General features: G+C 35.0%; 1 protein-coding gene and 1 long non-coding RNA gene across 8 annotated transcripts in view; one reads left to right on the top strand and one right to left on the bottom strand.

The window, feature by feature from the left end:
• LOC116277672 (uncharacterized) overlaps positions 1 to 22465 on the bottom strand; it is a 73914-nt gene that overhangs the window by 36596 nt on the left and 14853 nt on the right. For 2 of the 4 annotated variants that reach the window (XR_012075599.1, XR_012075609.1), the window contains exon 3: positions 17128 to 17259. This is a non-coding gene — a long non-coding RNA (uncharacterized lncRNA). Of the gene's footprint in view, positions 1 to 15495; positions 15990 to 17127; positions 17260 to 22465 lie in introns of those variants that run through there. The other 2 variants (XR_012075595.1, XR_012075619.1) reach the window with 2 other exon arrangements.
• Positions 1 to 22465, top strand: part of ZNF654 (zinc finger protein 654) — an 83558-nt gene that overhangs the window by 53718 nt on the left and 7375 nt on the right. For 2 of the 4 annotated variants that reach the window (XM_072967315.1, XM_072967308.1), the window contains exons 3-6: positions 780 to 861; positions 12954 to 13089; positions 15799 to 16001; positions 16590 to 16729. In XM_072967315.1, the coding sequence (XP_072823416.1) occupies positions 780 to 861; positions 12954 to 13089; positions 15799 to 16001; positions 16590 to 16729 (561 nt within the window). Of the gene's footprint in view, positions 1 to 779; positions 862 to 12953; positions 13125 to 15798; positions 16002 to 16589; positions 16730 to 22465 lie in introns of those variants that run through there. The other 2 variants (XM_072967331.1, XM_072967322.1) reach the window with 1 other exon arrangement.

Below are 22465 nucleotides of genomic sequence, written 5' to 3'. Positions count from 1 at the left end.
TCTAGAGCAATAAAATTTAAAGATTTTCAGGGATTTGTCATTGTGCTACTTTAGGATTACTAAGTAACATTAAATAATTTTAATAGTTTTTCATGCTCATGATTAGGAAATAAGTCATATTTCTTCCTGTGTGAACTCATGAATTATTAAAGGCACATAAACTACTAGTAACAGTATTTACCAAATAATTTATTTAAAAAGGAGAAACCACAGAGTTTGAGCAGTTTATCATGAGTGTGATAATCAAGGTAAGCCTAGGGGCTGAGGGACCCCTGTGTCATTTATTAGATGCAGAATTGGTGATATTGCTATAATGTAAATGTTGGCTGAGAGTTTCATTGTGATTCTATAACTTTCTTATATTTTTGTGTAAATTTTACCCATCCCTTATATTTCTCTGAAAAAATTAGATTTTGTATTTTTTTCTGGGCCCATTGTACTGGGGTGAAGCTGGACTGTGTACCCATTTTGAATCATTTTGACATATGTAGCCACATTTTGCCACCTGGTATACCACTGCATTATTTTCCCTACTGTGAACATTGATAGGCATAAGTAATGTAATTGTTCATTCTATAGGTGTAGGACTTCAATGAATTTTTTTTAATAATTTTACTGAAAACATAACATGAATCCTAAAAGGTCAGTGTAATTTTTCAAAACCAACTATTTTAAAGCTAAATACCTGATAATGTATAGCTGTTATCGCTTGAGAATCTTTTTAATTGGAGCAAAAATCAGAGAAGCAATGAAAGTTACCATTCACTTATTCTTTCTAGGAGTTTCTTTGAGTTGCTGCTGTTCTTTGGAAGAGATGAGTTTTATGAAGAGCCCTTAAAGGATATTCTTGGATCATTCCAGGTAAAACAGTTAACTACTGAACATTTTGTCTACATTTAAAAATAGCCTTTATTTTTATCCTTCCCTTAAAAATAGTATATTGATTATAAGTTTTTATATTTACTAAGGTGGCAATGCTTAAGATACTATTATCTTGGAAGAAAAAGAAAGTTCTTAAAATTAACTGTTGGCTGTATTTCTAAACAGATCATAGATAGGATTCTAATTCCACATTTACTAGACTAGAGCTTGCTGCCACCTCCCTTGTAGATTCCCAAGCACGTCCCGGACGTATACTTGCTTTTTATTGCTACAGGCCTTCGTTCCAAAGCCCCATGTAGAACTCAGCTCTAGAAAAAGGACTCTTTGCCTAGACTAGAGGCAGGCTGTCTGTTCCATATCACTTTTTCCCTTGGCTGTTTCCTGATTATCTCATCTACTTTCTTAATAACCTTCCCAAGAAAGGAGGCAAGTTTTTTTTGCACGTGCTCTATGAGTGAAGAGTAAATCCAGAAGGGATCTGAAAGATCTAAGACCTCACCTGTAGTTAGAAGAACATTTGATGTTTTTACCATTTAGTTGAGAAGCAATACCTAGAACTGTGGCTCACTATTGTGTCCTTGGCAGTATCTCTTTGCACGTGTCTGGGGTGGAATAAAGGAAGATGTACTTTGAGCTCCCCCTAGGGGTGAAGTTGTTCAGACACCATATCTTGCATTTATTTCTATGGTGCTAACAAGCAAGGCTTACTATGTTAACCGAAGGGTATTGCATTCTACCTTTAGGAAGCAAATTATTAGAGTAACAGAAAAATTGTGCAGTGCTTTCTCTCACCTAGAATTTTATTTCATGTTTATTGAAAGAGAGCTTTCAGACCGATTTAAAACAGATTTTTATGATTGATCTCTCTGGTACATACATAAAGTAGGAAAACTGTAAGCAAACTCAATTGGCTAAGGTATATCTAAAACTTCTTCACATTCAGAATCTGACTCCGGAATCGCTTTTCCACTTCAGTCATCAGTGTCTTTCTCTATACCATTTTGTCTTCAGTGGCATCAAAAGTGTTGGTGATGCAGCATTTCCTAAAATAATTTATAAAAGAACTAAAAGCCATTGGTACTGGGCTTTTAAAAGCTTAAGTTGACTTTATAATTTCTTTTTAAGTAGTCAACTTTTGACTCCTGCTTCGGGGGTATTGTTTAATTATCCTACACCTTCTTTATACCATTTGATATCATAACATTGTGAAATTGTATCTAATCTGTGAAGGGATGTATCCTTTTTCCTTTTTCTTGTGAACATGGTTTCCATTCAGTTATCAAAATAATTCCTGAAAGGATCTGTGGTTCATAAAAATGTTCATGGTTTTGCACTGTTTTCTATCTCCTCAAATTCTAAAGCTCATCCCTTCTGTTGTTTGTGCTTAATCTCTGCCATTTCTGCTACTTTTTTTGCCGCAGTGGCTTCTTCCTATTGTAAATTCTCTTGAGCCTCTAACTCTGCCTCCTTGGAGAGATTTCACCTTTTGTTCCCATTTTAGCTTCACCTGGAAAATTGTCTTCCATTTTCTCACTGAGCTGCTGCTGCTGGTGCTTCCCAGACCTGTGCCCTATGGGATCCAGGAAGGGCCAGCATATAGTCCATCATAGGTACCCTTCCAGAATCTCATATTTGCTAAGCTTTGTGAATTCTCCAGGCTTTCGACTGACCTTTGATAATCCAATGACAATCCCAGTCTCACCTTTTGAATTTTAAGAATTTTTTTCTGTTAGAGCAAACTCTTATTTCCCAAGTGGTTCATTTCTGTCCATCTTTCATTTAGATTCATACCAGCTTAAGACCATGTTCTTTCTTCTCTACCTGAAGTAGGACAAACACAGTGCTGCTCATAACTTTGAAGTACATAAAGGTCACCTGGGGATCTTGTTAAAATCCAGGTTATGATTCAGTAGCTCAGAGGTGGGGCCTGAGAGTCTGCATTTCTGACAAGCTCTGAGGTGATGCTGATGGTGCTGGTCCCTGCACTACACTTTGAATCAGCAAGGGACTAACATTCTTTGCTGGATTTAAGTTAATTGTTCCTTCTATTCCCCTGCTCTCTCCCCTTCCATTTTCCAGCTGTGAGTATCCTAGCTCTACCACTGTCATCTTGAGCAAGTTATGTAATTTCTGTGTCAGTTTCCTTTTTTGTAAAATGGGGACAGTACTTGTACTTGCTGTTTAGGGTCATCAGCTTGGCATGGTTCTTAGCAAAATGATCAGGCTTAAGGCCTAAGGCAGGCCTATAGCCTGTCTGGTGAAGTGTATGGACTCTGAAGTCATACTATCTGGATTTCTATTTTTCACAGTGAGACCAAAACCTAGCTCTAAGCTTATTCTGTTCTTCCATGAATTTTGGATGTCCTAAAACTTGAGCTGTTCCAGTCGAGGTCATTAATTCTCCTTATCTACTTACTGTAATTTTTCCTCTGCTTTATTCCAAGAGGAAACTTTACTCTTAGAGCCAGGTGTTCCATCTGCAGATGGTCCCTGACATGTGATGGTTCAGCTTATGGTTTTTCAACATTTTGATGGTGTGAAAGCATACCATTCAGTGGAAACTGTACTTCGAATTTTGAATTTTCATCTTTTCCCAGGCTAGTAACATGCTGTATGACACTATCTCATGATACTGGGCAGCGGCAGCTCTCAGTCAGCCATGCCATCACCAGAGGAAACAACTGATACACTTAAAACCATTCTGAACCCAGGCAGCCATTCTGTTTCTCACTTTCAGTATAATATTTAATAAGTTACATGAGATATTTAACATTTTATTATAAAATAGGCTTTGTGGTAGATAATTTTGTCCAGCTGTAGGCTAATGTAAGTGTTCTGAGCATTTTTAAGGTAGGCTAGGCTGTGATGTTTGAGAGGTTAGATGTATTAAATGCATTTCAACTTAATGGTATTTTCGACTTACAATGGTTAACTGGGATTCGACCCCATTGTAAGCTGAGGAAGATATGTGCTGGCTTCTAAAAGCTTTCTTCCTGGCACTTGGCTTTCAATAATTTTTCTTTACCTCAATACAAGAAGATGATACATTTCTTATATGATGTGCCTACCTCATTATTTTTAATCTTCAGAATCCATTAATTTGATTAGATATTTTAGAGTCCCAGTGAAATGACAAAAATAATATAACATTTGGAAAAAATTTCTTATCAATGTTGGAAACTAGAATGAAGACTTTTATCAAGTGCTTACAGATGGAGGGATGGGCCAAACAATAATTGATCAACTGAATGTGATTAAATAGGGAAATGAGAGAGAGAGAGAAAGAGAGACCTGCCATTGCTATCCAGAAGTACTCCCTGCCCTCCACCAGCTTATAACAACAGGGGCTGGAGGAAATAGCAGATAGTGGGGCATCTGGTGTGGCCACTCTCACCCTTGTTGGTGCTTCTTGAAAATGCACTATGTGTGCAGCAGAAGTGACAGAACAGGAATGGTGATATGACTGTTACACTTACATTAAAAATGGGACGTATGGCTCTGCATGAGAGCATTCCTTCCATTCAGGGAATGATGATATGATCCAAACTGCAGCCTGCCCTGATACCCAGAGGTAAGAAAGTTTTGTATAAAGAGCTGTGATTATCTCCTACGGTAGCTTCCTCATAATTCACTACCTCATGGGCCATTAATGTGACAAATTAAACTGACAAACTTTTACCTTCTCTGTTTGGGCTTGAAGGATTTGACAGATACCTATTTACCCATTAGTAAAACAGTTCTCTGTTCTGAATGCTCTAGGTAAAGATGAATAAAGAGAATAATACTAGTTACCACCAGTTACATGGTAAGATAAGGCAGTTTTTAAGAAACAAAGGATCAGTTATGTCTTGCTATGGTTGAGTCTTGGGTATCTTCTGTGTAACTGGAAGTGAAATTGTAAAGAAGGGACAACCTCGAAGAATATATGGAAGTAAAATATTGTATGGAAATGAAACTATTAAAAGTGTAGTGAAGGTGATTAACAGCAGGTTAGCGCCAGGAAAAACCAAGTCAGTGAAGGAAACAATTTCTAAAAATTAATTTTCAATTCATAGTTACATGCAGCCATATCTCATTATGGTCTTCAATTGTCAGGATAAAGAAGAGTTCCGATAGATGTCAGAATCATGTAGAACAAACAGTATTCCCATAAAGGAAAAAATAAAATCAGGCCTGCAGTGAACTTCTCCACTGTACAAACACCATAATAAATTATGTCTGGAGTTTTTCAAGGGAAAAAATATTATTTAATAATACAGCTGCCAAGCCTTATAGTTTATGAGAGAGGGCAACAGAAATAAATAGTCTAAGTGTTTGGAAAGCAAACCAGCTACATAACTTTTATCAGGAAAACAAAGAAGTATGCCAGCGGATGTAGAAATGATCAAAACAAAGAATTTACTAATAGAGTTGTTACAGAATAAAAGAAATAGGACTGACCTATAGAAACAAGTAAAAATTAGTACACTATTGTTAATATGGTAATTATGAAAATTTTTGTAATATAAGAAATGATTCTGGAGAAAGAAAATACAAGTTTTAAATAAAAGCACAAATAGTCAGGAACTAAATTCTCAGATTATGGTATTGATTGGATCGAGATAAAGAAGACAGGGAGGAATCAAGTACATTTGAGGGTACCAAAGCTTAAGTACCCACCTAGAGCAATGCCATTCACTAAGTGGGTGTTGATTACAGAGGGAAGGGAAGAATATAGAAAGAAGATAAATTCTACTCTAGACATAGAGTTTTAAATATCTTTGGAATATTTAGATACTGATGCCCGATGATGTTTAGATTCATGGGTCTATATTTTTATCTTCCTCGTTTGTTTTGTTTTTAAACAAGAACATATATTACTTTTATAAAGAAGAGCAAAACATAATTAAAAGTAAAAGAAGCAGCCACAAAAGAGTTTAGTTATGCCCACCCTGTTTCACTGGGGCAAATGTTGATCTCCCCTAATAAGTTAGAGTTTATATTCATTGTCATCATAAAACCAGCACATTTCCCATATTTTATTTTTTTAGCTAATATAAATAAATTTAGAACTATTAACATTCCACTGAAACCTTCTCAAAACCTGGATCATGTGCCCTCTCTAGATTACTTGTTACTCGGCAAAGTCCTAATCTTGGCAATCAAATCCACTTGATCAAAACCACCTTTGTAGTGCTGGTTAAAAGGCTTTTATAGAGTACAACCCTATCAGCTTAAGAGCAAGACATTTTGTGAGAAGCAGTAGTCATAGACATTTCTACCTGATGTCTAGCTGTGTCTTTTTTTTTAAAATCCCATTTAGAGATGTATCATCCTTGATAACTATAAAAAATAAGAAACAGTGAGGCAGAATGTCTAAAATGGTTTATTTACCTCATGGTCTATTGGTTACCACTGTGTACAGTAAGATGAGGGAGACATGAATAAATGTATTCATAGGATGAAGCCATCAGTGTTTACTTGTGGATTCTACTTTGACATTGTGTAGAAAAAAGAGAAACTGAAATATGCTTAATTGTGTGAAAAGTGTAAAGGAAAAGATTTTACTATCTATGAAAGAAACATTTGACAAGTGTGCCACATATTTAGCCCTGGGAGTAAAAGGAATTCATGTTAAAATTAAGTTTCAGATTTTGAAATCATTTTATAAAGGTCATATTCCTTAGATAAATCTGGTGTTGAAATGGATAAAGCTTTGATATATTTCCACTGGCATTTTATCTTTTTGAAATTGTTAGTCCAGATTAATAACTCTTGTATATCACCACCTCAGAAATATTTTTTTAAATAATCTGTTTGAGTAAGAAACACTTTACTTCAGTTCATTTGTTGAAGTTCTATAATCACTTTGAAGAGATAAAAGACCCAGAGTTATTTCAAGCATAAGATATATAATAAATAAATTTGAGATAGTTAAGCTCAAGGGACCAAGAGCAAACTTCCAAAAGACAAGGCTGTCAACTCAATAAATTGCATCTCTCAGGAAAAGCTAGTATACCCAGACACATGGAGGGGCAGTCATCTCAAAGAGTTGTACATTGATAGTTATTCACACCATAGTACCTAACCATAAGTAAAGATCTTCTATTCTGAGCAATCTTGTGTTGTCAGGAGCAGACATGTTAAACGCCTTTAAAATCAATGACAGGATTTACTTTGCAGCTAGTTCTGAAAGCACATCAGGATCACTGAGGCATTCATTATTCACTGAAAGGTGATTCTGTAGAGCATCCTAATACATAATAATTAGAGGTATCAGCATATTAGTGCTTGAAGTAGTTTATATTTCTCCAGGTAAAATATTAGCACATAGAAAATTTTGCTATACAGAACTGTAGGGAGCATTAAGTCCAACCTAATTTTTTAATAAATGATGAAACAAAGGACCAGAGAGACTCAGTCAGTCATCTATTCAGCAGTAGTTACTGGAAGTCACATCACTTGCTCCGTTTGCAGCATAGCCCATAGTGTGACCTGTTCTCTTGACAGACTCCAGTGCTCTCGCTGCTGAATCAGATTTTGTATTTATTTCTCTGCATAGGAACCCGTGTTCAAATACATCTTTCATACACCTTAATTCTGCTTCAAAGTCTGTCTTACAGTTTAGAACTATAACAAAAGTGCTTCTCTGTTGGCTATATTATTTCATTACTAATTTTAAAATACTGATGGTAGGGTGTGCTTTCACTAGCATGGCAGCCACCAATTCATTTTGAAATCTGATTGTGCTCTCAGTTGATGATTTCACTGTTTTTATGATTGGCTTCGCCTTCAGAAAAAAACTGCTAACTTAAGTAACATTTACATTGTTACTTAAAATTTTCTTAAATATATGAAAATGTAATCAGGCTTTTTAAACAGGGAGTAATTACTCATATTTAAGTGTTCATTTTTTCAAAAGCCCTGAAAGAGGTATCTTAAATAGTTCACTAAGTACATGATTCTAGTTATTTTTTAAAAATCAGATACATGTAATTTATAGGCATTAATATATTTTTATAATTTTGAAAATGGGAATCACCTTAAAAATTGTTTAATCAATAATCCCTTATTTTATAGATCAAAAAATTAGGCTTCAGTGGTTGAGGTTTATAGAAGCAGAACAAGGGCCTAAATCTTACTCTCAGCCCAGCGTTCTTTCCAGCATTCCTTCATCTACAATATGAAACGATACAGCCATGTGTTTGCAGTAGTGTATATGTCAAAAGAACAGGTGAAAAGAAGTGTTTCTATTTATACTACTGTCTTAAATGCTGTATGGCCTTAACATTTTAAAACCTTTTCAAGACTGCCTTATTGCAGGGGGTGGGGGGAGAACTTTAGTGTGCTTATCTGAGTGATAGATGAAGGCCTAGACTGAGTGTAAGTTGTAGAAATGGCAAGGAAGCAGCAGATCAGGAGATGTTAAAAGAAAACTGACATAACATTAGGATCACTAGAAGAAGATGAGTTTTATATTTGATTCCAAACATAAATATAAAAACAAGCAATACCTAAAACTAGGAATCCCCATGCCCATGATATCATACCCATCCAGATTTTGTTTAAGTTTGAGCGCATATCCACAATATAGGTATATTTGTTATTTATGTACATGTACTAATACTATATATAATATAAAACATAAAAATATATTTTAAAAGGGTAAAAGTAAAGTATTTTAACACTATAAGACTTTAATGACACTAATATGACAATGTGCTTTATTTTTGAAAAGTTTTCACAGTCATACAGTAAGTCTGATTTTTAAATTCAGTTTACTTTGATACTTGGTTTTGTCATAGGTGAAAAAGATACCTTTGGTAGATCCAAATAGAAAATTTTTATTTTCTTAATTTTGATACTCAGTTTTAAATGCCTTCCACCAAATTTACAGTTCTGTTGCAATTTGACCACTAAATTCCTATGGTTTCTGAAATCAATCATTGTTTTCTTGAATACTAAACATTTTTTACTAAATAAATTGAAAACTCATTAAAATGTTCCAGATGGATTTTTTTTTAAACAGAAAATTCTAGTTTAAGTTTTTCCATAGCATATACAAGCACTGTAGGTGACATCAATTTTTGGCAACAACAATCATGTAAAGATGCAAATATGTCCAAACATCCACTTTAAACGATTTTCTGCTTAAGAACTTTCTTTTGAAAAGCAGTGACTTTTTCATTGTTATGATACTCTCTTTATATGGGCAAACTCAGAATGTTTAACTTTTCAAAAACATCAGGTAAATACTCCTTAGGAACTTGACCACAGAAAGGAAGAGCAAATTTTGGAGAACTGTCTTTTTGTAAAAAACTGCATAACATCTTCAAATTTTACCACTTTTGAAGTGCTTTGCTATAAGATAATGAAAGTTTAATAATAAAAGATATCAGGATCATTCTCATTTCAAAGTATCGTGAAGATTTGATTGTATTTTAAAGGCTTTGTTTTTATAAAATTAACTAAATCAAATGCCTTTTATAATTTTGCTTTGATTTGCTGCAATAGCTTATGAATTTGACATGTGGTATTTTATAATTTTATTCTGGAATCTACATTTCATTCAAAATAAGACAGATACTGAATAGTGCTTCTACTTACACAGATTTCTGTAAAGCTCTATTTTGATTTAAAAAGTTATTTATTATTGAGAATATGTCTTCTCTGGTATACTTTTCCTTTTCTGACTCTGATTGAAAAAGCTTTTAACTACGTAGGAAGTAAGATGTCAACACTTAATAATGCAAGGCCTTTTCTTCTATGTGATAAGTACCAGAAGAATGCAGTGGTACAGATTTTCAGTACTGTAGGAGAAAGAATTATGGATTGAGGTACCTAGTGAAGGCTTCTCTGTGGAAAGATAGTTAGGAAAGGATTTAGTTAGGTTTATAGGAAGTTGGAGGAGAAAGACTTATAGAAGACAAGGCATAGGCAAGAAAGTGCAAAATAAGTTTGGAAGACATGGAAGAGACCAGGCTAGAGGAAAGGAATCATGATGTGCGGTATAGGTAGGTAAGTCCATACAGATGAAGTTGAGGCATTAAGAACTTTTTATCCTATGATGAGCGAAAGAATTCAGATCAAGTGTGTACAATGGTCAGAACACTGACCTGCAGCTTCACAGACATGTTGTAGTGGCCAACTCTAGAGTGGCAGCATGTTCGGGGAAGAAAAATCTTCTGGTACTAAATGGATTCTGAAGGAAGAGTTGGGGAGTTATGCTTTCTCTCTACCTTTGGCAAAGACACAAGATTGAATGGAAGTTTCTTAGGGAATTATATTTAGCTCAGTGCAGTGGGTAAATAAAGGGTTAGGTTAATATACAAGTCCACGATTTTAATTAAACATTCTAAAAAATACAGTATGAATTATATTCTAGAAAAGATAAATTGTAAATTCTGTAGTGCTTTGAGTGCTTCCTTTTCCACTTTGGAGGTTATTAAATTAAGTATTATCCAAAAAAGCCACCATACTGTTTAAGGAAGAAGGAGCCAAAAGATACGTACAAACTTATTTGTTTTCTTTTATCCTGTGTCTTTTTAAATAGACCAAAATGAAATCTTTATTTCATCTCTATTTCCCCATAGAAGTGGTCTCCAAAATATGATGTACTTGACTCAAGTATGCATACAAAAAACAAAACTTTAATTTATAATTTTTATCCTAGAAAAATGAATTTAAGCTAATTTACTAATTTTTAATAGAAGGATTAATAAGAGTAAAAGTATAAAATTTATAGTATAAACATTTATGAAAATGCAACCAAAATGTAGGAGGCAAAAAATTATGCCTGAGTTGACCTTGGGTTGGAGATTGTTAAATATACAGAGTATCAGGGTTTCTCTCTAAAAATTTTGATTCAGTAGATTTGGATTGGGGCCGGGGAATCTGTCTTTTAACAAGACCTCCAAATGTTTCTTATTTTCAGCCAAGTTAAAGAAATTAGCAATGGATCACATCTTGATTCAGGCCCAAGTCCTGTTCTAGGTCCCGCAGCGCTCATGGCTGTATGACTGGTGCCTCGCCTTCTTTAACGCAGCTGGAAGATAGGTTGTCCCAGGGCTCAGTGGAGTTAAAGCCTCATCAGTGATTCAGGGGGTGGCATCCAGCTCACCTTATTTCTTGTGCTTTAATTGGACCGTAAGCCAGCTTATAGGAGTTTAATTTTATGGGCAGCAATATGTGTATCTAGAGTAATTGAGGAATTTGTTTACCTTGAGGTTTAAAATGGATGATTGTTTTTAACCATGAAGCTGTTGCCACAGATCATTACTATGTTCCATGTGTTAAAAAATCATGGCTTATCAATAACTTTATCTTATTTTTATGAATGCTGTAACATACTGACACATGAAAATGTAGGAGTTAATTGTATGCTAAGGCAATTGGATGTCCTAAAATTAAATATTTACTCAGAATCTTAAAAAATACTAGAAAAAATAACAGCTAACATTTATTAGGTGCTTATTACGCCAGGCACTGTCCCAAGCACTTTTCAGTATTGTGTATTATTTAATCCTTACAACAATCCTATGAAGTAGGTGTTTTTAGTATCCATTTTGCAGGAGTTAACTGAAGGAGCAGAGAGGTTAAGTAACTTGCCCATTGTTTATAGGGTTTTTGTTTGCTTGGTTGGTTATTTTAATTTGGGAATGTGCTAAAATAACTTTTAGAAGATACTTACTTTCATGTTTTGATTTAATGATCCTTTGACTTCTCTGAATAATTCTTTATCTTGAAACTTGATTTCTTCTACTGCCCTGTTCTCTTACAAAACAAAACCTTTGTGTATTTTAACAAGAATGAAAGTGGCATACAGATATCACTTTGGAACGTTCAAATGATAGAAGAACATGACAGTTTAATAAAAGCAAGTGTTTATTGCTACTTTGAATATGTAGCCTAATGATTCATCTGCTAAGTAAAATTTGTAAATATATATTGTTTTATCTTGAAGCTTCGCTTTATAACTGTTACTAAGCTTTTCACGTCTTTGGGATTTTTTGAGCACAGAAAGAAATTCTTGACAGTTGTTTGTGTTTTAATTGATGTGCAGTTTATTCCAGTTTTTAACAATGCTAATTTCAATATCCAGATTTTTCTTAAGGCCTTAAATAAGCTCAATTTATGCATTAAAAAAATCTGTCCATACCTTCAGTTAATCTTTTTAAATTATCAAATTAAATTCCCTGAAACATTTTAAAAAACACCTAACAAAGTATATAATGAATCAAAAAAGCATAATCATATGATTAAATCTTGTAAATCTAATTCTAAAATATATAAACCAAGTTCTCCTAAATATTAAGCATTGTTTATAGACTACATGTTACATAATTCATATTTTAATCACAAGTCTTAAGATAACACATTCTCTAAAAACATTTCAAATATCTTTTAAAAAATACCCCCAAATGCATAGACAAATTATCAGTTAATGCCCAACTTATCAGTAATATTTTTACCTTAAACCTAATGCAGAGTCTTCATATTATAGGCTGGATGCATTCCTCCAACCTGTCATTTCTCATCCCAAGGGTATAAATCTACTTACATAACAAGTGGAATAGAATTTCCATCTTCCAGCCTTCTGCCATATCTGAGATTCTACATTTGGGATTAGGGGAGGGGATTTGTACTACCTGTCAGCCAGAGTCTGCATTGGGCAGGAACCTCTCTATCCCCTTCTTAGAATTGTCAGGCTCTTGCCTGCCACTGTTGACGGAAACGTCACGAGCCCTCACATAAATTTAACTGAATATACACGTCTTATATTTTTGCAACCTGGTTCTTTTCCTTCTAGAAATGATGCATCCCTTACACTTTTCCCTTAGGTTACACTTCATCCCTATTATAATGGGATTTTCTAAGTCCACTTATGTACAAACTGTGTAACCTTTGGCATTAAAGCCTATTTGTATACAAATGGGGTTTTGATACCCTACTTAGGTTAATACAGCAACCCTTTCTCTTTTATAATTTAACAGCTGCCTCATTGACCATCAGTCATTTTATTGACAATGATGATCAAGTTTAGTCTTTAACCCCTTTAAATTCACAAAGCCAAAATGATTTTTCTCTCCTAGGAATGCCAGAATCACCTCCGCAGATATGGAAATGTGAATCTGGAACTGGTGACTCGAATCATTAGAGATGGTGGCCCATGGGAAGATCCAGTGTTGCAAGCTGTTCTAAAAGCCCAGCCAGCATCTCAGGAGATAGGTACTTCAGGAGACTCAAAATCCAAACCAACATTTGTGAGAAGCAAACACAATTTCATATTCTAACTAGAGCAGTAGTAGTGATTCTTCTTTATTTTATAATATTGAAGAAGAGGAATGTATTTTCACATGAAGTGTGTTTAATTTGTTATACTAACCTGGCCCAAGAGTGACTTTTGACACAAGACTAGGTACAGTTATTTTTAATAATTTCCCATTTATTCTAATGGGAATTCAGAGTGTTAATACATTTACTATCCAGATACTACTTATTTATAGTTTGTTTTTGTCACTTCGGCTATATTTTTAAAATATCTGTTTAAGAAAGAACACTTAAAAAAAAAAACAAAAACCCTGCTTAAGTACATGGAATCTCCCTTCTACAGGAAGCTCTGTGAAGGATGGAACTCCTTCACTTTTTGGTTTAATATACATCACTGTATATCCTGCATCTGGCCTGGTGCCTGGTACAGAGTAGGTGCTCAGTATAAGTATTTGTTTGTTGAATGAACAACCACATGATGAATGCAAAGTGAATGAATGACTAGTTGGATGAATAACTAAATTTCAATTCCGAATACTCAAGAGCAGTATTTCCCAAACTTCATTCATTAACAGAAGTTAAATTTTGTCTCATACCCTTACCACCTGTGTACTTTTTTTGACATCACTTCCTCTCCAACATAGACTCACAGTGGTTCCTGTGAGCCAGAATTTCCTTCTGAGGCAGGAATCTCGGTTGACTACTTCTAGCTAATTATTTTAAAGAAACATTTGCCATATTATTCCCGAACTTCAGAACATCTGGGGTCACCAAAACTTAGAATGTAAGTTCAGCAGCAGTGAATAAGCACAAAAGCGTGGACACACTTGAGAGCATGGAGAATGGTCTATGGCATGCAATTGTAACGTGGCCAGAGGGAAAAGACAAGACCTCTCGGCTCTGGATCCATTCAGAAATTGGTCTGGTGAGAAAGACATTTTGCCCCACTGATTATCCTTAATAGTTTAGAATCTTTCCGTTTGTCCCAGGTAAAGGGATGGGGATGGGTTTTGAGTAGAACTGAGTGGAGAAGGAGCTGTGATTCTAGGGCTTAAGAGCCAGCTGACCCCAGATACAAGTACAGAAGACTAGAACAGAGATGTGAGAGAAGATGAAAAAAAAAAAGTTAAGACCAGGAGAAGTAGTGCTAAGTGGTGAGATGAGACAGGAGGAAGGACAAGACTAGAAGGAAAGGGCTAAGGTACAGGTGGCAGCGCTATAGTGGTAATATACACAAAGGATGCAACGGAGACTAGCACTTGATGTCACGGTCTCAAAAAGCAATAAGAAAACTCAAGATGGAGGTAGTTGATTGGAGGAGAAAGAGTTGAATTATTGAGGAAAAGTATAGACCATCAAATTATAGGGAAGATGAGGGTGACAGCCTGCAGGAATCTCTGAGGAAACTGGGGAATGTGGCCAGAGGGGAAAGGAGCTAGGCAAAGACAGATTTATAGGGAGTGAGAACAGAGAAGTTTGGGCTTCTAGAGTAGTAGCTCTTAGGCTTCTCTGAGTCAGAGCTAGAACAAACCTGTTGTTGGTTAATGAGGGCTGATGGCCTCAATATATACAGTTTACACTATGTCTAGTCCTTTCATACATACTCCTTTTGTACTGACAGTAGCTGTCATACCTCACTCTGGGAAAAGCTGCTCTAGAACCTCATTAATATGGATGACTCTCCTCTAGTTGGTGATCATTAGGGTAAAGATCAGTTTGAAGTTTATCTTTGCATTAATTATACAAATCAGTGTCTGCTTATCACATACTGTAAACAGAACTGCAAGGCAAATGTTGAAGCCCAAATAAAACATTATTCATAGGCATTTCAGAAGCTGCTGATTAAACATATATAACTAATTAAAACATTTTTGGATTTGATATCATAAAGTATGGGTTCCCGTTCCTGCTCTGCCACTTACTTAATTAATTCTTTGTCCTTGGGCAAGTCATTTGACCTCTCTGAGACTCAGTTTTGTGATCGTAAAACAAGTATTTAAACCTGTCATGAGGTTGTTGTTAGGTCTAAATGAACTTATGTAGATAAAGGCGTTTATACATTTTAAAATTGTGTAAAAGCAGGTATTAATTAGTAATTATCCTTGGTGATACATGAGTATATATTAATAAGCAGTCCTACTTGACACTACTTCTAGCTTAATTTCTTGTTGGAAGGTAATATATTTCTTTCATGAGTGAATTTTTTCATTAATTGAGATTACATTTCTCTATAAGTAATCTGAATTAATGTGGTTTTAATGACAAATTAGGATTTAGCCTTTTAATCTTATAGTAATGAAAATATTGGGCAGTAAGAAGATAAAATACATAATCTTAGACTAGAAAGAAATTCCAGACCCCATGTCAGTTGAAACATATTTTAATGTATTAGTGAACAGAAAAAAGAATATTTCATGCTGTTTTTTTGCTTTTTAGACTCAGAGTCAGCAGATATTTCTTGAGCATAATTTTGGTGTTGCTCTTACTTCCATTTTTCTAATCATTTAACTGAGTAATCTTTTTACAAATAAACTCCTACTAAGGAAAATGCTGTTTAATTAAATGACTAATTTTAATTGGATAGTATGTTAGTGCTGAAGTTTCAAAGAACAAAGTTTTAGACAACCTTTTCTTGAGAGTAATAAGTCTGTTTTCTTTTTAATATAGTGAACAAATATTTAAGTTCTGAAAATCCACTATTCTTTGAACTACGTGCCAGATACCTAATTGCTTGTGAACGCATACCTGAAGCAATGGCTCTTATTAAATGTTGTATAAATCATCCAGAAATCAGTAAAGACTTGTACTTCCATCAAGCACTCTTCACATGTCTGTTTATGTCACCTGTAGAAGATCAGCTATTTCGGGAGGTATTGTTTGAGATTACTTTTGTCTATTACCATTTGGATCTTACCAAGAAAAAAAAATGTAGCCCATTCTTGTTAAATTCCTTTTTATAGTAATACCAAAGGTTTTAAGATTACATTATCTAGATGTGTCCCATTTGGCACCATTCTTTAAGCTCATATTGAGTATGATATTAACAAATGGTTTTGAAATTAAATCTTTTAATAAGCATTATTCATGTTGAACAAGCTTCTGGTGTGACAGAGAAGAAGTTAAATAAAAACTAAGAAGCATTTTGGTTTTGCCTCTTAAGTAGTAAGAAATTAAATGCTTATGTTATTTTGTGTTTTTTTTTTAAATGAAAGAATCTTTTCCTAATATGGACCCTATGTACCTACAAGTTGTGGACATTAATGAGATTAAAAGTAGTCACTGTAAACTGTAGGTGCTATATATAGTGAAACTATGAAATCAGGAAAAAATTTCTGTACAATTCATCGTCTTTGTAGAGATGTAGAAATCTAATTCCTTCTGAATGTTTAAACATTTTTTGCAACTATCTTTCTAGATATTTTAAATGATATGAACTGATTTTTCTTTTCCTCTTATAGCATTTACTGAAAACTGATTGTAAGAGTGGAATTGATATAATCTGTAACACTGAAAAAGAAGGCAAGACTATGTTAGCCTTGCAACTCTGTGAATCCTTTCTTATTCCACAGCTCCAGAATGGGGATATGTACTGTATCTGGTAAGTGTTCCTAATATAGAAATTGAAATGGTGAGATGGGGAACAGGAGAATTGGTTAGCAGAGTTTGTACTTTATATTTTTTAAAAGTTATGTGAGAATGTTTAGTCACTTTTTTTTCTCCTTTATTGTGCAAGAAATAGTAGTATGTTGTAAGACCTAAGGATTGAAAAAGACAATGATCATGTACCAATAATCAGTGGTGTTAATGTTTAAGGAATGTGGTAAAATGAAACAGCATGTTTTAAATTAAATTTAGTGTTACTTAAAATTTTTTTTTAAAAGTTATTTTTCTGAGCAGTTTTTGGTTTACAACAAAATCAAGAGGTGGTATAGACATTTCCCATATACCCCCTGTCCCCACAAATGCATAGCTTCCCCCATTATCAAGATCACTTACCAGTTGGATGTGAAGGTGATCTGGCTGCGACATCTGTCACCTCGTTGATCGCCAGGGTTGATTCGCCTGATCTGGCAGGTGAGGCGGGTGTCCCCTTCTTCCCTCTCCGCTCCATGTGCGTCCCTCCCGAAGCTGTTCTCAGTCAAAAAGGACAAGCATCCTGAATAGAGGAGGACTGTTCTTCTCAGTCAAGGCTATACGAGTAGCTGCGCTCCCCTGCTAGAACCTCCAAACAAGCTCTTGGGATCACTCACCGGTTGTACATTTTTTTTTTTTTTATCAAGGATGAACCTACATTGATACATCTTAGTCACCCAAAGTCCACAGTTTACCCTAGGGTTCACTCTTGGTGTTAATTATTCTATTTGGACAAATATATAAGGACATATATCCATCATTATATCATACAGAGTATTTTCATTGTCTAAAAATCTTCTGTGCTCTGCCAGTTCACCTTTCCCTTCAACTCCTGCCCCCACTTCTAGAAACCACTGATTTTTTTTTAAGTATCTCCATAGTTTTGCCTTTTCCAGAATACCATATAGTTGCAATCATACAGTATTTAACTGTTTCAGATTGGCTTCTTTCACTTAGTAATATGCATTTAAGGTTTCTCCATGTCTTTTCAGTTTGATAGCTCATTTCTTTAGTGCTGAGTAATAGTCCATTCTCTCAATGTACCAGTTTATTTATCCATTCACCTACTAAAGGACATCTTGGTTGTTGCCAGGTTTTGGCAATTATGAATAAAGCTGCTATAAACATCTGTGTGCAGGATTTTGTGTGGACATAAGTTTTCAACTCCTTTGGGTAAATACCAAGGAGCACGATTGCTGGAGCATATGGTAAGAGTATGTTTAGTTTTGTAAGAAACTGCAAAACTGTCTTCCAAAGTGCCTATACATACCAGTTTTCATTTCCACCAGCAATGTATGAGAGTTCCTGTTGCTCCATACCCTCACCAGCATTTTTTGTGTTCAGTGTCCCAGATTTTGGCCATTCTAATAGGTGTGTAGTGGTATCTCATTTTAATTTGCATTTCCCTGATAACATATGATGTGGAACATCTTTTCATATGCTTATTTCCTATCTGTATATCTTTTTCGGTGAGGTGTCTGTTAAGGTCTTTGACCTGTTTTCTAATTGGGTTGCTTATTTGGTTGTTTTCTTATTGTTGAGTTTTAAGAGTTCTTTGTATATTGTGGATAACAGCCCTTTATCAGATGTGTTTTTTACAAATATTTTCTCCCAGTCTGTGGCTTGTCTTTTAATTCTCTTGATACTGTCTTTCACAGATAAGTTTTTAATCTTAATGAAGTCCAGCTTATTGCTGTTTTCCAGCTTATCAGCTATTTTCCTCATGGGTCATATCTTTGGTGTTATATCTACAAAAGCATCACCTACACCCAAGGTCATCTAGGTATTCTCCTATGTTATTTTCTAGGAGTTTTATAGTTTCGTATTTTCTATTTAAGCCATGATCCATTTTGAATTAATTTTCATGAAAGGTGTAAGGTCAGTACCATTTCTTGAAAAGAGTATCTTCACTCCATTGTATTGCCTTTGTTCCTTTGTCAAAGAACAGTTGACTATATAGGGTCTATTTCTAGGCTTTCTGTTCCTTCTATTGATTTGTTTGTCTGTTCTTTCACCAGTACAACACTGTCTTCATTATGTTGGCTTTAAGAGTCCATTAAGTCTTGAGGTCAGGTAGCATCAGTCCCCCAACTTTATTCTTCTTCAGTATTGTATTGGCTGTTCTGGGTCTTTTGTCTGTCCATATAGACTAGAATAAGTGTGTTGATATCCATAAAATAACCTGCCAGGATTTAGATTGGGACTGAATCTGTAGATCAAGTTGTTAAGAACTGATAACTTGATAATATTGAGTATTCCTATCCATAAACATGGACTGTCTCTCCATTTATTTAGTTCTCTGATTACATTCATCAGAGTTTTGTGGTTTTCCTCATATATATCTTATACACATTTTCTTCAATTTATACCTAAGTTTTTCATTTTTGGTGTGCTAATGTAAAAGGTATTATATGACTTAATTTTTCTAAACATTTTTAAAACCTCTTAAAAGTTACTAACATCTAGTTTATCCAGCAGTCATGTAATTTAGAAAGTGATTTGAGAGTAATTTTAGTACAAATCCTTCAAGTGCTTTTAGATGAAATCATGAAAAATAATTAGAAAAGTTTCTAACAACTTCTGCCTTCCCTACCCCAGTGTACACGCGCGCACACACACACACACCCCCCTACTACTCTACATGTCATTAATTCTTAAGAGAAAACTAGATTTCATTTGCCTAACATCATATGAAATAATATGGGCTATAAATATTTTTTTAAATAAGTGCTTTCAAATTTTAAATTCTTAAATACTTAAAACAATGACTGGGAGAGGGTGGTTAAAGATAAACTTATTTAATATACTGTAGACTTTATAGAGTAAAGTCTTCAGATTCAGAGAGAGTCAAATAGCTAATTAATAGCAAACCAGAAAGCAGAGGGTCTAGAAACTAGAGGACTTATCTTCTACAGGACTATACTTTTAGTTAGATTATACTAACTTTTATTCAGAAGTCTTCCATGTAATTTGGAATTTCAAATAGGAAGGGATCAAGAGGTGGTAGTAAGACATACGCTTTTAAATAGTTTTCAGAGTATTATTTCTTGATATGTTGTTCTGAAACAGGATATAGCCATGACTGTTAAAGTGCATCTTTTCCTATGGTGACAGGGATGTTCAGCCTTGGGTATATTAAACTATTTACAGGACACCTTTAGTCTTTTCATTTTAACATACTCATAAGTAAACTGGAATCAAGTGTAAACAAACAAAAAAACCCCAGGAAAACATTTTTATTTCCTTCTTCTCTTGGCTAACCAGTTTCTACTCTTTAGGGAAGAACTTTAAAAATAGAACAGTGCCTATCTTTCCTGCTCCTGGCCACAGTCACTTTCTAAGAATAGAAGTTGGGTGTGTGACTCCCAGTTGCCTAACTGGAAAGGAATCTTTAGCCTGCTTCTCTGTCCTTCCTTGTGAGTAGGCTGACTTCTGACCACCTGCCCTCTTATTATTCTTTCTTTTATATTGCTGGGGTCCTTTTTTTTGCTTCTAAAATTTGATTTTCAGTGTTACTTGAAGAACAGGATTTTTTCCAGCTTACAAGGTCTGTGTTATCTGTTTCATCTTGGTCTCAGCTTACTCTTTGTCTCCCCTCTCTGATGACAAAACCTGATCCACAGTCCAGTTCTGCTCTGTATCAAGCAGGTGAAGCAAACTACTAATCCATTTCTCTCACCATTAATGATCATAGTAATATTATAATCATAGCTGTTTATATTTTCTGAGTGCTTCATTTATTCCAGCAATCTTATGGGGTAGATAATATTATGCCCAAGCCATTCAGCTAGTAAATAATGAAGCCAGAGTCAAACCCAGGCAGCCTGACTCACAGCCTCTGCTGTTAAACATTACTTACTGTAAATGGGTATAGTATGAAAAATAACCTATGCAGTAAGAGTGGCTGCAGACCTTGCTATAGACTTCCTACAACTGAATAACTTGACGGCTGTATTAGCAGTTAACTACCTGGGAAATGTGCTGGTATAGCGAAATCAGTGCTGTGTTTTTTTTTAAAGGACCCTCTGAAAAGAAAATGTAAGTTTCATTAAGCTTTCCCTTTGGTCTTCTCAATGAAGACCATCTGTGAATGATTCATTAAATACTGGTATGTATCAGACATTTCACACCTAGGTGTTTTCACTTACCTCAGTTATTTTTATGTGTAAGAAAACTGTGGATAAAAGATAAAAGCCACACAGCTAGTAACAAAATGAAGTTGGGATTTATACTAGTCAGTTTGCAAGTGGTAACATCCTATGTCTAACTAGTTTAGGGAAAAGGCAGTATTTATTGAATGGATACTAGGGTGTGACATGAGCCCAAAAATGTAGTCCTCAAAGATAACTGCTACTAGGGACACTGAAATTGCTGGGGGTTTTCAAAAGCTTCTCTGTTCAGCCAGTTGGCTTCAGTCTTCCCTGTTACAGACCAGAAGGAATGCCAACAGTCCCCCCAGCTTCATAGTTGAGAGTTGAGAACGTTCCAGGGATTCTTACTGACTTAATTGGGGTCAGTTTCCCACCCCTGAATTAATATTTTAAGGAGAGTGAGGAGGATCACATAGGAGACATGGCTGCTGAGGTTCCAACTCTGTATTACGCCTATTCTTAGAAAACGGTGGTTCACTGTGAGCTGGGTAGTGCCATGCCAGTTGGTATGTAATGCCCTATTGAGGTGCAGGTCTCTCTTATTCCCAATCTGCTGTTCTTGCCACTACCTCCATATACAATGTGTCATTGAGAAGATTTACAACATATTAATAGGTGGGGTAACAGGACTTATAAAACAAAGAAGTATATGAAAGGCATGGAATTAATAAGAGAGATTAGATCTGTTCTAAAGTAGTTATCACTTTAGTTTGGGGCATTTGTAAAGGTTTTAATGAAGAAGAGGCACTTAATGTGGACTTTGAAAGATAAGCTCATATTAGATATAGAGATATATTTTCCAAGTAGAACAATCAAGAAAACAAAAAGTGAGAATAAATGAAGCACATTAACTGATACTGAGGAAACCAACCTGGAAGAATGCCCAGGATTCAGCCCATGTTTCTGTTGCTTTTAACACTGTAAGTCCTATTGAGTAAGTACTAAATCAAGGAAATCTGGGAGGCTGGAAACAGTTCAGTTTAGCAACCCCTGTAGAAATACATATGAAAAATTAAAAGGCCTAAGGTGGCAGCATTGAGAAAGTATGATATAACTGCGGACAAGAATACAAAGAATGTAAAACAAACAGGTTAGAACCAACCAGGTTAGAGGAATGTTTAGTGTCAGTGACTGTGACTAGGAAAAATAATCAATTTTGCAAGGAATTAGATTTGATCTGAGTGGGTTAAAGTGATAGAAACCAATCTAAATTGAAATATCCAGGTATGGAAACTGGGGAAGAAGTCAGAGCTAGAGATTTGGGAGCATGATGTGAAACCTGGTGAGCTTTCTAAAGGAGTATGTGTGCAAAAAAAAAAAAGTGAGTGGTGCACTGAAACATGTACACCCACACAGCTAGTGTGAAATGGAATTTCGCTTTTACTTCCTATGTTGCTTGCCATCATTTTTTGTTTTGTGTTTTCTGTATTGTCTCTCTAAATAGACAGTGTGCACCTTCATGATGGTAGTCAAGCTGTCCTAAGATTTAATAGCTGTATGCTCTGGGCTCAAAGTACACACTCAGTAAATCACTTTTTAAAAACATTTTT

The sequence above is a fragment of the Vicugna pacos genome, chromosome 1 (genome assembly GCF_048564905.1).
Source record: "Vicugna pacos chromosome 1, VicPac4, whole genome shotgun sequence".
Taxonomy (NCBI): Eukaryota; Metazoa; Chordata; class Mammalia; order Artiodactyla; family Camelidae; genus Vicugna; species Vicugna pacos.
Note: the sequence above shows the minus strand (reverse complement) of the source record. Positions and strands in the feature narration are given on the sequence as shown.